This window comes from Thunnus maccoyii, chromosome 11 (assembly GCF_910596095.1).
Source record: "Thunnus maccoyii chromosome 11, fThuMac1.1, whole genome shotgun sequence".
Taxonomy (NCBI): domain Eukaryota; kingdom Metazoa; phylum Chordata; class Actinopteri; order Scombriformes; family Scombridae; genus Thunnus; species Thunnus maccoyii.
In genome coordinates this window covers 18977821-18994236 of record NC_056543.1, presented here as the reverse complement: position 1 = coordinate 18994236, position 16416 = coordinate 18977821, and the positions used below count along the sequence as shown (strand labels likewise).

The window sequence follows — 16416 nt, the reverse complement described above, 5'->3', positions numbered from 1 at the left end:
CCTCTTGTTCACTGTGGCTTTAAAACCGACGAGGCAAATTTCCAACTGATGATGAAGATCATATGATATGATCAAAAGCCCCAGAACAGCTACTAAATGGACCTCATGTTAAGAATATTTTTCTCTGCTTTTTTTTGAGCAGCTTTTAAAATTGAGATATAAAATCAGTGTATATGGAAGTTTTCCAGTCGCTCGTGTGAAGTAACCTGATAGGACGGGTCTGATCAAGTCCATTCAGGCTTGATTAATTATCCATCTGCATGTTCAAAATTTTTAATTTTCATATTTAACTGAATTTACGCCACCAATCCTATGAGTAGTTTAATTTTTTAAATCTGAACTTAACCAAAGCAATTCAAGCTACTTGAACAGTTTTTTCAATCTTTGAACCCTAAAATATTTCTGAAAATGAAATCCATCTGCTGAGAAAGACCATATGATACAACCAAACGCTTCGGGAAATGCTACTAAGTGGAATTTATGGTGAGATTATCCATTTAAAATCCATGTTGTTGATATTACACAGCTTATTGTAATTGACATTTTAAAGAGGAGAATCTAAACCACATAAACTGAGATAAATGATGTTTAAAGTAAAATATTAAAATATTATAAATTGTACATTTATAATTTCTAAGGAACTAGTAGAATAAAAACAGCAAACTGTGTCAGCAAATACCTCACAGCAAGTTTTATTTATACATCCAAAAACAAAAGATCAAATTTCTCACACTATATACAGATATTACATACAGTGTTTGTACACATATTACATAATTTGTACACAAGAAAAATATACATAAAAATGTAAACCTTTGTATACAAAAAATACCTTAGACAAATTAAACAAGACCAATAACAAAAGGTGACTAGATTAGCTCATCCTATCTTTAAAAACAGTAATACAGTACATTCAATGAATATAGGAATTTGTCAGCCATCTCTGAATTCAAGCAGTTACATGTGCCTACGAGCCCTGTTCATTTTGTTCTACGTGGTTGTCAGGAGAGTAAACTGGTGCAACTAATCTCATGCTATGTGGGTACAGCAGTATTGCCTTGCTTATTTCAAACAAACATTTTCATCCAAACAGATTTTTTTTTTGTTGTTTTTTGTTGGTTTTTTTCTTTAGGGGGCACCCTTCATGACTTTAAGTGACAACGCTGCAGTCGCTGAGAAGCCCAGTCGTCTCTGGCGGAGCTACGGGTTTTACACGCAATAATGTGTTTTCTCTTTGGAAAGGAGAGACAGAACTGGGCCTTCTCACAGCTGGAAATGGGGGGGTCTGGTGCAGGCTCAGAGCTGGTAATGATGGCCGCTGTTAATTCAATGAGCGTCCAAGCAATAAAAGAAAAAAAAAAAAAAAAAAAGGCAAGACAGACACGGGACATGTGAAACACCACCGGCCTCATCCACTCAATTCTGTGCAAATCTGTGTTGAAATACAACATCCGTTGATCTGTTTTCCTCCAGGAAATGAAATGGCAATGCATATATTCCTGTTTCATATCACCAAGCATCAAGCCTTTGACCATAATCTTATATTAATATTATGCTCTCACACAAACGGTCGCTGCCCCATGCAATCTTAGACTTTTAGCAGGTGTTTAATAGCTATCAAAAATATTCTCCATCAGAATATTATTAAATACATAATGACAACATACACAGCTTCAAAGAGAACGTACAACCATTTTGATAGCCATTAAAAACAATAGACTTGATCTACAAGACACAGGTTCCACTGAATACTACTCAATAATTCACCAACAAACCCCAAGATAGAGATTGCTACTCTATATACCTAATACTCAACAATGTCTGACAAGCTGTCATATGTCTAATATAATATCTATCAAAAGCCATGGTTGTACTGCTGTATTAGGAGCTCTCAGGTGGCCTAAAAATTAACATCAGACCCCAGGTTTGCATCATTTACCTTAAAATCATTTTATTATGGAGTTGTAGAGTAAAACAGACAGTGCTATACCTCGCATGTGCGCAGCACACCAATCTATACCATAATATTACACCTGCCTGGTGAGTAAAATATGAATCTTCAATACAAATCGACTAAGCAGTGGAGTCCCAAAACTGAATTAGCCTTTTATGAGACATGCAAGACTATTGTATATGGGGACCAGAGAGCACCTTTGAGAGTAGACACTTAAAAGTCCCTGGATTACGCCTTCATCATCCTTCAACACTGAAGCTCATTTATTAGCCTTAGAAATCGACTCAAGTGTGACCCGAGCGAAGAGGTTGGGCTGACCTGATCACTGGTCTCTACAGGCTCTAGTTCAGAGTGAAATTCTTATAGAGACCAAAATATATTCCTGATCCACATCAGACTGGATTCACCGAGTGAAGCTACATGTAATGAGACCAATAAAATACCTTACAATGCTAGATTTATGTTAATGTGTTTATTGCTTTAAGAAACTATATTTACCTTCAAGTGTCTACTGGGCCACTCAGTCCCGCAACCAATGGTGAGGTCAGAGATTTTAACGTCTGAGCAAACCAATAAATGAGCACATATACAGTATACACAATATAAAAACAACATTTTAAAAGTATTTTGGTAAATTTATATGACTGTGAAATCTGACTCATTAAGATTCTATATCATGATAACGGTTAAATAGCTTGAAACATAATGGGTCACAAATATCACGATCTGCACTCTTGTTTTTCAAAGGGTTGACAGAAGCAGTGTATGAAACAGATGCAAAAATAAAAATGCAATGGCCATCTGAGCAAGGCAGGGTACACTTGATCATTTAAAGACAGGACTGAACCGGCAAAGCAAACGAAACCGACCACTGATTGAGGATTCTACGTCAATAGATTCTGAGCGCTGTGACACAGATAATCTCTGCTAAAGGTCCTTCTGCCAATTTTCACCCGTTTATTTCATCACAAAATCTGTCTGTGACTGTAACCCCCAACTGACGAAACCACAAGGCATCAAACAAGTGGACTCACACTGACTTAGAATCCCAGAGACCATCTGGCTACAGAATAAAAGAATGAAAATAGAAAATATTGAGGAAAATCTGAGGTTGTGCAAATTCATTATCAAATAGTGCACGATTACCACATTGCACACATGTAGCAGACGAGGGAAGGGTGGTCAATCAGAAGCCAGTCGAGTGGATTGTAAGTGACTGTGAGTCCACAGACCATCACGCAGCCGCTGCAGGCTGCCTGCTCTCATTTACTTTGCGTGAAGGGTGGTGTGGCGCTGTTGGCACTTGCAGCGGTGGCACTAACTATGGAAAAGCCAGCGGGGGGTGCTGTGGAGCTGTGGCTGGGTTGCACGTCTTTCGGGATGCCACTGTGGGAGGCCAATTGATGGCCAAAGGCCGCGCTGAACTGAGGGAGCTGTTGCTTGGGCTGTGTGGAGGTCAGGGGATCGTGTGAAGAGGATGGCAGGGAGGACGAGGGGGCAGGGGGTGTCGATAAGCCTGTCAAGCCACTCTGAGGCATCGCCGAGAGAGCAGCCATGGGCTGCAGCGTCACAGAGTGGGTGGTGGCGGGGGGAGTGGACAGGGAAGTGGATATGAGATGACTTTCTGATCCGATGAGATTGCCAAACTGCGTGGGATCGGTGAGGGGGAGAGGGAGATTGTTCCATGATGAGCGTGGGGGTCCTGGTACACCGCTAAGAGGGACTTCCAGCAGCAGAGGGGTGTCTGTCTGGAAGGAGCTGGCATGGGGCGAAGATATTTGGTCACTGTATGGGGATGGCACATGCTCACTGCTGTAGTGGCTGCCTTGGGGAGATGATGTGGGAGCGTCTGACTTGGCCAAGACGTGGGACGTGTGCGTCCGGGAAAACGTTCGCTCTGTCAGGGAGGTCTGAGTGAGCAGGGAGGTGGTGGAGGGGGCTACTGTAGAAGAAGATGAGGTCAGGTTAGAGCCCGATGTTGGGGGCTGGTTAGTGGGCTGAGATGGTGGCGAGGGGGGAAAGTGACCCCCTGTGGACTGCAATAGATTGTCCTCCAGCTCGAGGCTGGTGAAGTTCTCTGTCGGGATGCGGCTGTTGAGCAGGTCCCCCATGCCCCCCGGCTGGACTGGACCAGGGAACACAGACATGGCTCGGTGGTCCACTCCTTCTGAAGGGGCCAGGTCTCCCATGGAGGTCAGGCACACCAAGGAGTCTGGGTAGGACCCCATAGCCTGCAGTGCACGCACCAGCTCCTCAGCCTCCTCCGTGGTGGGCAGTAGCTCCCCGTTCTTACCTACACACACACACAACATTTATCATTACTAAAATCACAGACCAAGAAGACTTTTGGTGTACACATGAAATGTATAATAGTGCATAAGAATGTGTTTTAAGACAACCTTCAAACAAATCAAAGTCCTGCAGGTCGTCAGGTAATCTGGGTAACACGTCAGAGAAATCCTCCTGGTTTAGTTCAAGGTCATTTGGAATGTCTGCCATTTCATTGGTGATATCGTCAGGAAGCTCTTCTGTACTCAGGTCTGGAGTTGAAGGGCTCCTGCCACAAAGATGAGATGAGAGAGCTTAGAAAAAAAATACAACAAGCCGCTGTTGTAAGTTACATGTGAAGAACATGTGACCTGAGAGCCTCTGAATGAGACACTGGATCTCCACACACACTAAATTTTTCAACTCAACAGTGTAAAGGTTTAACAGAGAGACAGGTGTAGCAGACCTGATGCTGGCCTGTGAGGGCATTGCTAGGCTTGTAGAAGGCATTCCCAGGTTCCCCTGTGGCAATGCTGGAGGGATGGGTTTCTGAGGCCTCCATGGCCCTCTCCTCCTCTTCTTCTTGTGTTTTTTGGTGAGCGCCGGTGGTTTGGTCTTTTTACGTGGCTTGCGCTGTTGCTGCTGCTGGTGCTGCACTCGTCTGTTACCATCCCCACGCAGGAAGTTATCCTGTGTGAAACGTATGGGAGAGCTTTGAGTCTTGACTCACAATAACGTAAGCCTGTGTGAAATCAAGCAGAGCGATCAATCAATAAAGAGAACTTTTAACATTGGACTCACCATCTTTTTGGCATGCTCTTCGCAGAGTGGTGTCTGGTGCGTGATGTCAAACACAGGGATGGAGCACTGCTGACCATCCGCAAATTTGGCTGTGCAACTAGCAAAGAGCTGCTGGGAACGATTCAACAGAATGTCTACAGACAACAGTAAAGGAAATAACACAATACGCTTGATAGAGGGCGTGAGATCATGATACTCCATCACGAGGGGATACATCACAGCATCTGGTTTTTAAAAATACATGCAATAAAACCATATTTTCCAACCTCAGTGGATAACAGAATCACAGCGATTGTGCTGCGCTTGTAGCAACCAGCTGTACAATCGGTGGAACTGTGCAAAGGATACGCTGAAAACAGTGTTGAGTGAAGGGCAGAGCTCTGTTGTTGCAGGCCTGGCCCTTTGTGCTGCCTGTGCAGGTCCCTGTATCTGTGTTCTGCTGCTTTGCTGGAGCCACACTGTAGAGACATTCAGATCCAGGATTGAGTGAAAACAACTGCAACACAACTACTGGGCAATGCCACTTGTGTGATGCTTTGTACGTTTCAAATAAGAAGGTGAACACTGCATGAAAATAAGATAGTAACAAGTAAGTCATAAATGCAGCACACATTTTGAATCGCACCAAAACTGAATTTCAGCCTTCCATTATTAATGCAAGGTGTGTGATGGCAGGTATGTCACCATGTTAACCCAGCTGGTACGTATTAGCACTTGGGGTCCTGATCTGATTGCATTCACATCAGTCCTAAGAGAACAAAACTGACAAACGTGACAGTTGTGAGAATACCTTGAAGAGCTTCGAGAGGCACCACGCAACTCCTGGATCAGCTGGCCCGCGCAGTCAGGGTTTTTACTGGCAGCGTGCAGCAAGGCTTTGCGGAAGGCATAGCGATATCTCTTCTGGCGGATACTTGCCCTCTCCTGCCTGCACATGTGCTTGTATTTCTCCTGGAGGTACGAGCAAAGCCTAAGTAGTCGTGTTCTCCGAGACGAACCGCCATCGTCTTCCAACCTATTTAGGAAACAAATCAATTAGCGATCATGATGACGAAACATCAGTTTAAGTTTATGCTGTAAGGTGAAGTATTCAGACACCAACCCATTCTGTGGTCTCCAAGAGTTCTGACAGGGAACAAATCTATCTGTGTCCTCCTCCTCCTCTTCATCGTCATCATCAGCACTGTCCTCTGACCAGTCCAAACCTGGAAGAGAACTTGTTAGAACAGCTCATCTGTCTTAACAGGCTCATATCTCAGTAGCTACTGTTTATCAAGAATATCTTACAAAGTGGATTTAAAAAGTACAGCAAAACACACTGAGTTTGAAAAGTGGTGGTAAAAACATTAAAATGAGGCACCTAGATGAGGAAAGAGGTCTCCATGCTCCCGGTGTCTCTTGGCACAGAGCTGCACCAGATGTTGCAACCTGGCCAGGCAGCTGGCAGAAGGTGAAAAGGCAGCGGGACGCATGACAACCAAGTGTGTAGCAGTGAAAGGCATTTTCCTGCTGAGTGATGGCCCAGAAGGTTGCACTGGACTGGGTGCTGCATTAGCAGGCATCCCTGGAGGCAGAAAGTTGACTGTCTGAGGTGGTGGTGGATTGCATAATAAACCCTGCTGCTGTCCTGGGAAGATGAAGGAAGTCACGCTGGAGTGCTGAGGCGGCTGGAGAAGACCTGACTGCTGCCGTGGGAGATGAGTGTTGAGCGGTGACGAGGGGTGGACACGGGGGACGGGGGAGGGGCTAAAGTGCTCAGGAGGTGGCTGGAAGAGGTCCGTGTCATGGCAGAGTTTCTGGTTAAGCACCAGCCGACTCTGTAATTTCTTCTTGATGGCGTTGCTCTTCCGAGGAGTGCCCACCTCCTCCCCGTCTGTGTCGTCCTCATAAAAGGCAAAAGGGTCCAGGAGTTCCCCATCAGGAAGGGGTAACAGGCGTGTACATGGGGGAGATGGTGGAAGTTCATCTAGACCATTGGAAGCTTTCAGAGCTAAAGAGGGCACAGTTATGTTGAGAGCCACTGACTCCAGGTGAGCCCGCGAGCGCATATCCTCCAAAGCATCATGTTTCTTTTTCCGCTCCTTCTTGGGGATAAAGCCGAGAACCTGCAGGTGACTGTTGCAGTATCTAGAAAACAGGAGCACATCTTCAACATGCTGCACACACATATGAGTGATATCTGTTCTGTACAGCAGAGTTAAATCTGCCACACTCACGCACACAAACATACACACCTGCGGTCCTCAGACTTTGGGATGGGGTTGGTACATCGCTGGCTGTTGTACTTGGCCACATATTCACATTGCTTGAAGGGGGCCGTCTTATCCTCCAGAACGTGCCGGATACAGAAAGCATAGCCATTTAGTCTGCGCTGCTTGCACAGCTTTGGGCTGTACGAGCACAACGGCTTATTGTCCACCTCTGAGAAGTGTATGTGTTTGCCTTCATACATCACGTGACTCTTGTCCTTGACAACATCAGCTGATGGGATAAAGTCAGGGAAAAACCAAGAATTACATCACTAACACTTCATACTGAGGAGGTAACCATGCCTGCATATGCAGGGTTAAGAGGCAGGGAAATATTAGTCACTTTAACAACAGGTGACTGTTTAGTCAGTCCTTCGCTATTCTAGGTATTCAGTGAGATCACGTATTCAGTAAGTTGTCATAATTCTACAACATGAACTGCTGCTTCAATATGTTTACTATCATGTCAAAAATTACATTTCAGTTGCTACTGCGTTCATCATTTGATTATTTGTCTATTGAAATACTATACAAGTCTATAATTTGCATTTTGAACCCTGTATTATGGTTAATTTTTAAATACTTAATTTAGGGCATTGCAGTCTGGACAAACTCTGGCTAGTTGCCTTCACACCCTCTGATTTTCAGTCACAAAATCTCTCATGGAGAGACTGGTGTTAAACAGAGGGTCTGTCATTTTATTCAACAGTCCATTCAACTATCCTTAAAGCTTATATGACAGTAGTAAGGCTCTGCATATTGCAAGACATCGGTCTGCTTGTACACGGAAAAAGTAAAGCCAGAAATACTCGCTCGAGTGTAGTCATCATTACAGGGCGAGCTGAAAACTCAACTAGAAACAAGAAACGTGTATAGTGCTTTTTTTAAAAGAAGAATGTAGCGCTTATTAATAATAAACAAATGTAATGCTACAAGTAACGTTATATATACCGCAATGCCAATCTACAGTAGTATCTCAGCCGCTATCTTTCACTTTCATTATGGTATTTTTTTTTAGTTAGTTTTGAGCGCGCTACACTTCTGACACCTAAAGTATAAGTTGGATACACAAGGAGGGGTCGGCCAGGTGTCATTTATAACAAACTGGGTTAGGAATAACAACTTTAGGCTGGTTAGAGAAGGAGACCGAAACAGGCAGCAAACGGTGACTAACGTTAGCTTGCCAACATTAGCTTGGAGCCGATGGACAGATGTGAAACTTTATACTGAGGAATTATAAACGTATCTACATGTAACACATACCCGTGTCCTAACTCATAAGACACAACTGTACCTATTTTGAGGTCGAAATACATTTTATAAACATTGATCAGCCATTAAAACTCGGACACAAATGCTAGTTAGCTAACTAGCTATCGAAGCTAAAAACACAAATTAGTAGGCGGTAGCTAACCAGGAAACGGAAACATCAACGAATGGTAACACTATAAAAGGTCTATTTTCAGTTTAGTATCATTTAGAAAAATGTGAGCGTAATTATAACACACAAACAATAATTGATCGGCCCCAGTAGTGGCATTTTACAGTATGTAAACATGATACATTTATGGCTAAATACTTTCAAACAAAGGGTCTACATACGAGGCTTAGGGCCTGTCCCTGAAGGCCTCCGTAATAATCGATATAAATTATAGCCAATATCGATACATAATGTGACATTAGGCAGGTACAAGACTTAAAACTACCGACATAGCATAACTCTCCACACCTGCTTGAGGTACTGAGTCATTTGCTCAGATCACAAGTTATAAAATAAACGAGTCATTAAGAACGAGGCCTTTTAGCCTCGTTAGCCGGCGGCCTTGAGTAGTGGCCGCTCGCCCGATCGAAGCCAGTGCTAAACGGCCCGCTCAGAAATCGAGGCCGAGGCTGTGTGAGATCCCGCTTACCTTGAATTGGTATGGGCTGTGTAAGGTATTCGCTCCAGATAGACGGCCGAAATGTCTATTACAATCAGCTAGGCTATTTGTGCATCGATATTCGAGATAGAGTAGTAATAGTGATCTTCATCGAGCTCGGAATATCTTGAATTAAGGATGCATGTAAATAAAGGCTATCCAGAGCAAATTATAAGCAGAAGGTAGGCTTGCTCAGGATTTTTGTTGGATCCACAGCAGACTCCTCACAGCACCACTACAGGCACTGCGGGGACATGACAACAATCCGCTCAACAACAACAACCTCTCCTACCATATTGGAAATTCAACTTTGTTAAAAAATCCCCTACAGTGTTGAAGTGTTATGTCAAACTCTTTGTGGAAGACATTGCAGTTTGTGTAACGGGACATTGCCGTTTCCATTTTCCACATGTACAGACTATTTGGTTAAAACATATTGACAGAGAGGTCCGACTGAGTGTTTGAGTGTAAAATCCACCTGGACCACGGCTCTCATCCTCCATATGAATGAGTTATCAGTCCTGCTGCCACACTGTTGCCGACTGATGATGGACCACGTGCCAATCAGATACCAGAGCTCGAGACTGCAAAAGTGGAATCGATAACATACCAAAAACAGATCCACCCAAGGCACCAGCACATATATGATACTTTTAACATTTTCTTTTAAAAAAAAAAAAAAAAAAAAAAAAAAAAAAAAGAGCACAAACTTAAAGAGAGGGTTTGCAAAGATTCATTAGGCTTGCTACAGAAAACTGGTTTATTAAATATCATACTTACAGATAGCTACACTTGCAATATACCACAGAATTTAGGAAAATATAATTTAACACTTTTAATACTAGTTTTTTTTTTTTTTTTTTTTTTTTACAGGAAGACAAGATACTAGATTGTACTTTGGAGCATTTTAAACCTTTGGTCACACCTCCTAAAATGTGAATGCCCTAACAAGTGCAAACATAAACTGGTAAGGTGCATCTCTGGAGTTTTGGTAAACCTAAGCTTACGTCTTGATTCTGCAAGTATCACAAACACAAGTTTCAGCAGGTTAGTACAGTGTATAATGTGTATAGATGATGAGGCATCTACTATAGGAAAACAGCTGGTATAATAAAACACAATTGCAAGTAAGTGTGTTTCTAGGAATGTGCAAATACAGGAGTTGTGCGTATCATTTTTTCTTTTTCAAGACTTTCATTGTGCGTTGATTTTAGATTATTTAGCATATTTAGCATATGGCAGGCTCGTCTACAGCTTGTGCTCCCTCTTTGACGGCTTTCACACACTTGGCCATCGTCTGGGAGGCTCTGCTTATCGGATCTGTGGATAAAGGTTGAGAGCAGATTTAAAATTTGCATATTTAGAAGTTCAATTACCTGGATAAAAATTCTTAAAATTACATCTACCCTTTCTCTGTGATCTTTAAAATCGAACTTTTTTTTTTCAACACCAAAGCCTTTGTCTGTGTAATCTCATGATTCCAATTTGTTGTTGTTGTTATGAAACATGTTCTTGTTTTATGTAAATTTTGTTTTTGCTTTCACTAATTTCATTTACACCAGGTTTGGTCAAAGGAGAGACACTTGAATTGAGTACTAGTGGCCCACCTGTCATATAGAAGTCTTTCACAGTAATCTGTGGAGGGACTAAAGGTTCAGTTAGGACAGCCTGGTTCACTGCCTGAAAGAGATAAACCACATATCACCATCATCATGGAGAACAGCGCGGAGCAAATTCAATAAGCTAAACTAAAAATAATACTTTTATAGTGCCTTTTCTATAACAAACTAAACAGATGCTGAAGGAAGATAACAGCTTACCTTAGACAGTTCATTAGCCTGCTTAAAGTAGTTGGCCTCCTCAACGTCATCATATCGCACCAGATTTGGAGAAACCTCTGCCAGTCTCTCACGCACTTCATCAAGGGTGTCATAGGGCAGAGTCACTCCAGCAAGCTTAAATGAGGACAGAAAAATACTCATCATTTGGTCTCATTTCTTATTATTTATTACAACATGGACATCTAGTATTATAGTTCACCTCAGATATGGCTCTGATGATCCTCCAGTCCTCCCTGGCCATGCCTGGAGGAGTCACAGCCACTTTGGTCTGCTGGGCACGGCCCTCGGTGTTCACATAGGTGCTACATTTTTCAGTATATGCAGCTCCAGGAATTATGATATCAGCCATTGGTGCACCAACATCACCGTGGTGACCTGGGAAATTATAACACAGACCACTTATATTAAAGTTAACAAAACATATACAGATGGGTGACAAAGGAAAAACCAACATAAAGTTCCACTGGAACAGCTTCAATGCTCCTTGGGATAGATTGTACAAGTTTCTGCAGCTCAACTGGAGGGAATTCACTCATTTTGTGTTTGCTGTTTAACACAAAGTCCAAAATCTCCAACAGGTGTTTCATTGAGTTAAGATCTGGTTACTGTGAAAGCCAAAGTATATGATTCACATAATTTTAATACTCATCAAACACAGCTTCTTCCCCACTGCCATAAGGACCCTGCAATAATCTTTGCAATAATCCCTGCCTGATGCACCTGCATTTTAAATGTCATGTCAATGTATATACTGTCTGTAAATATTGTGTAAATTTACGTATATAGTCTGTTGTGCCAGTCCTGTGTTAAGCTGCTATCTGTTCTATGTCTGACACAGTGTTATGAGCTTCCCTATATGCTGTACCGAAAGCAAATTCCACCGACCTCGGTCGTGTGGTCATTAAATTGGTATTGAAGCCTCTGCATTTGTTATGTTTCTTCACTCATTTCAAGTTTTCTTCTCTCTGTGAATTATTTGTCAAGAATTACACCTCCTTTCTCAGATGCTATACATAAGTGTATGCAGATGAGAGATGCTACAGTAGAGCTTTTGCTGCTGTGAAGTAAAACAGCTGACCTTGATAAATTATGAAGCTATCCTTTGGAAGGTCTTGGCGAGTAATGCAGCCAGCATCAGCTCCTAGAAGGAACAGAACTTTCGGTGGGTTCTTTCGGATAGCCTCCACTCCTGGCTTATACCCAAGATCAAGCGCAGCCACTTGACTGGCGACCCTGAGGACGCAGCAAAACAGCACAGCATATATTACAGTAAACATCCCCATTGACAACCGTAATGCTATTGACGACTTTCCCCCTAATTTTCAAAGACAATGACCTGTGAAGCACATTGAGAACTTTCCAGGTTTCCTCCACTTCACTGCTGATGCGAGCATTCTGCGCAATAGTTGACACAGCGGCCATTATCGCAGCCCCATCTTCTCTTTGCAGGCAACTGCTGCCAACCACAACAACAGGATGCTTTGCTTTAGCCAAGACCTGCAAGGCGAGATAAATAAACAAAATTGGGAAGGGACATTCAAGTTGATTAATAACATTCATTGTATGACAAGAGTGCTCGAATGTTACCTGAGAGAATGGGTGAGTTCCTGACGCTATTTCTTGAAGAACCTTGGCAGACTCCCCAAGATGGTCATAGGTATAACTTAAATCCACCTCCCTTCCCACTAGAGCCACTTGCAGCTCATTGTGAAGCCAACTAAAACCGAGAGGCAAGTTCATATTAAACAACAGACATTTTTACTTAACATTCCTAAGATTTCAACATTTTTCAACAGTCAGAGATACTGTATTTCCCTTGCCTTTTTCTGATTCGTGCATTGAAAAGAGGAGCCTCATAGCGTGGGTTAGTCCCAACCAGAAGCAGGAGGTCAGCTTCCTCAATGCCAGCAATCCCAGTGTTAAGAAGATAGCTTGAACGCAGATCAGTTCTAAAAAAAAGCCAAGGTCAAAATAAGGAACCTCACATAAAATCTGCTTTGTACCAGTATCAGTTTTCCTCTCTGTATGTTCTTACCCTGCTCCAGTGATGGGGAACACCTCCTCAGTGCACAGGTTGTCACTATTCAAACGGTTCAGCAGGTCTTTCAGGGAAATGAGAGTCTCTGCGTCCACCAAGCCTCCAACAACAGCCGCAACATCATGTCCTGCAACTCCTTGCAGCTGTCAAATCAAACAGATGCTATTCAGGGAAGCCCGGGGTTGACATCACAGGTTGCAATTTAACCATATGCTGTTAGGAAAAGCTTAATCATCATAAATTACATACTGCTCCAGCAACTCGAGTCAGCACATCTTCCCAGGTTGTGGGCACCAACTGTCCAGACTCATTTTTCACCATTGGCTGGGTAAGCCTCTGCCGCTTAAGTCCATCATAGGCAAACCTGTCAGGAAGGAAGCGAGTGAGAGTTCCGCAGTGATTCAAAGATCATACACACATATGTGAAGGAACTTTGTGTGGTAAGGACCTGGTTTTGTCTGATATCCACTCCTCATTAATATCCTCATTAATACGAGGAAGGATTCTCATCACCTCACCGCCGCGAGTGCTCACAACAATGTTACTACCGACAGCATCCAGAACATCAATGGATTCAGTCTTCCTGTTGAAAACCAAAGAGATAACATGAGTGTAAAAAAATAACCTTTGACACCAAAAAGCTGATCATAATGTAGAGCACAATCCAAAAACCTGGTCTCCCAAGGGCGAGCAGTGAACGCATATGGTTTAGAGGTCAGGGCCCCCACTGGGCATATATCAATAACATTCCCAGATAACTCCGACATGAACATCTTCTCCACATAGGTCCCAATCTGCAGGTCATTGCCTCTGCCTGTGGTGCCCAGGTCCTCCACACCAGCAATCTCACTGGCAAAGCTGTAAAAGTGAAATACAAGTGTCGCATTTAGTTACACTTTGAAATTTACAACCGCATCTACTGTAGATGTCAAGCGTGACTCACCGCACGCAGCGAGTGCACTGGATACAACGAGTCATAATGGTTTTGATGAGTGGGCCAATGTTCTTGTCCTCCACAGCTCTTTTGCTCTCTGTGAAGCGGCTCCTGTCACTGCCAAACTGCATGGACTGGTCCTTTAAACAAAAACAGTTTTCAGTCTTCTTAATAAATCTTACAAACAAAACCATGTCTGTCATATATGCAATCAAGTTGATTAACAGGCATATGAGGAACACATCTACAGTGGAGGTGGTGATTTTCAAAACTACTATTTTTGATTTACCTGTAGATCACATTCTCCCCCTTGATCACAAATTGGACAATCTAATGGGTGGTTAGCCAGTAGGAACTCCATCACACCCTCTCTGTGTAAGATTAAACAACAATTTTGAATTTAATTGTTTCAGGTTACCTAACATAATAGAAATACAAGTGACCATTCTCCCACAAAAATATCATATCACTGCCTATTAGACAATTAGGTGTAATTATAGAACAATGTTAACTTTACAACCCAGCTACATCATCTTCAGTACACCACAAAGCCTGCAATGACTTTTAATTTTAAGGGTGAACCTACCTGGCCTTCCTTGTTTTGTCAGAGTTGGTTAAAATGTTCCAGCCCTTCATGACTGGCATAGCACAAGCTGCCACTGGCTGGAGGATTTAAAATATAATAATAATTAGGCGTAGCCCTGCCTTCAAATATTTAAAATTAACAAAGAAATACTAGACTTAAAGATTTGCATATCTACATAAATAAGACAACAAAAAAACATACCTTAGGAACTTTCTCTATCTCCACAAGACACATGCGACAGTTTCCAGCAACTGACAGGCGCTCATGGTAGCAGAAGCGAGGAATCTGCATGCCTACTTTCTCACATGCCTAGGACAAGAGATATTATGACTCGATATATCAACAAATTAGCTACATTATTCAGCACACAGAATCCATGAATTTGCCATGTTACCTGTAACACAGTGGTCCCTGGCTCCACCATGACAGGGATCCCATCCACAAACACCTCCACAAGGTTACTGGCGGCTGCTGTTGCTGTGGCTGCAGCGCGGACTTACAGCACAGACAGAAGACAGTTTTATGCAACACTTCTTTCATACAAGGACTGTTACTGGTAATTTTAATAAAGAAATCACTGCATATTACTATGAATTCATGGTGTTTCACAGTAATGACAAGTTACTGACACAACTGACTAAATTGAGCCAGCAACAGCCTGGCACCAAATGTGGTAGCTGGCAAATCTGTAATCCTGACTGTAATCCATCAGTGGAGCAAAGTGACAAGGCTTCTAGGCTTTGACAAATTTAGTGCTTGTACACAACAAACAAACTGGCTATTCTGCAGAAATACAAGACACATATTGTGAATAACGAAGGCACGGCCAATTGATCAGCTGATGAAGTGGCATATTGTTACCATTGTTAGTTGCAGCAGCGCCTCTTTTGGTAATTGCTGCTGGAAAAAGACTCCGGCTCACAACAGGCAAACGCAACATGCTGTAAAAGAGGCAGGAAGGCACATTATCTGTAAGGTTCATCTCTACTAGTTGACTTATTTCCAACAAACAACTATTTAAGATCATTATAGCTGATATATGGCGAACCGTGCAGCCCTCACACGATTACCAAAACAATAACAAAAGCAACGTTAGTGAGCTGAGGCTGCTGCGGCATGTTTAAAACAGCGTGTCTAAACATTTCAGGATGCAATGTACAATGCTTTACAGGTATAACTGAATATTTCACGTTTTTGACAACCCCACGTCAAGATAGAAATGTAACGAACTCTCACACAAACAGGAGCTAACTGGACAAATGATGCGCAAAGCTAATGTTGACAGCAAAGCTAGCAAAGGTTGATATATGACATGATGCTAACTGTGTCGGCTCGCGACATTGTCGTCATATTCCATCGTTGCTTAGTGATAAATATCGACTGAAACGTTAAATCTAAAAACCACCATTTTAACATAGTTTCTTACAAACAAGCTAACGTAACACACGTAACGTTAACGTCAACGGACTAACTAACGGTAAATGCTTCTCTAGTTTATTCTGATTTAACCACACATTTCAAACGTTCGTTTAATGGTAGAGTAAGGCTATACTATAAATTATCTAACGTTACATGCCAAACAATGTGTATTGATGAGGGCACTTACCTCGCCAGTGTTCTCATGAGACTGCCTACTACGCAGATTGCGCACCGTCTTTTCTGCTGCGTCACGGATTAAGTAATCCATTCTGTATACCATAATCCTCATTGGAAGGCTACTTTTCTGTAAATGCTGATCTAATGGTGCAGGTTTTCAACACTAACCTAACGCTTAAATCATGTACTCAGTGGTGGAGGGTAATTTAACGTTAACTAAGTACATTTAC

The 16416-nt window shown here is 42.5% G+C and overlaps 3 protein-coding genes across 7 annotated transcripts in view; 1 reads left to right on the top strand and 2 right to left on the bottom strand.

The window, feature by feature from the left end:
- Positions 1 to 668: 668 nt before the first annotated feature.
- Positions 669 to 9811, bottom strand: LOC121907331 (INO80 complex subunit D). The gene is made up of 10 exons (XM_042426834.1): positions 9670 to 9811; positions 7258 to 7504; positions 6384 to 7150; positions 6126 to 6228; positions 5814 to 6038; positions 5372 to 5481; positions 5024 to 5157; positions 4689 to 4912; positions 4354 to 4511; positions 669 to 4247 (listed from the first exon to the last, which is right to left on the bottom strand). The coding sequence occupies exons 1-10, from the start codon at positions 9692 to 9694 to the stop codon at positions 3217 to 3219; spliced, it is 3024 nt and encodes a 1007-aa protein (XP_042282768.1). The 5' UTR covers positions 9695 to 9811; the 3' UTR covers positions 669 to 3216.
- Positions 9812 to 9927: 116 nt separating this feature from the next.
- On the bottom strand, positions 9928 to 16336 carry LOC121906796 (NADH-ubiquinone oxidoreductase 75 kDa subunit, mitochondrial-like). Of its 2 annotated transcripts, none has more exons than XM_042425914.1 (19): positions 16197 to 16336; positions 15452 to 15531; positions 14985 to 15085; positions 14792 to 14899; positions 14591 to 14667; positions 14294 to 14375; positions 14014 to 14144; positions 13743 to 13928; positions 13519 to 13653; positions 13320 to 13434; positions 13068 to 13213; positions 12853 to 12981; positions 12620 to 12749; positions 12369 to 12529; positions 12111 to 12265; positions 11232 to 11407; positions 11012 to 11146; positions 10799 to 10871; positions 9928 to 10511 (listed from the first exon to the last, which is right to left on the bottom strand). In XM_042425914.1, exons 1-19 carry the CDS (start codon positions 16211 to 16213, stop codon positions 10420 to 10422), a joined length of 2229 nt encoding a protein of 742 aa, XP_042281848.1. In that variant the 5' UTR covers positions 16214 to 16336; the 3' UTR covers positions 9928 to 10419. The 2 variants fall into 2 exon arrangements, with proteins under 2 accessions (XP_042281848.1, XP_042281849.1); XM_042425915.1 differs by lacking the exon at positions 16197 to 16336 and adding an exon at positions 15827 to 15917.
- The window catches only part of LOC121906794 (disintegrin and metalloproteinase domain-containing protein 23), a 31229-nt gene continuing 30304 nt past the window's right edge, over positions 15492 to 16416 (top strand). The window contains exon 1 of one of the 4 annotated variants that reach the window (XM_042425912.1): positions 15492 to 15561. The gene's annotated coding sequence lies outside the window, so the exon portion shown is untranslated. Of the gene's footprint in view, positions 15562 to 16007; positions 16068 to 16416 lie in introns of those variants that run through there. The other 3 variants (XM_042425911.1, XM_042425913.1, XM_042425910.1) reach the window with 3 other exon arrangements.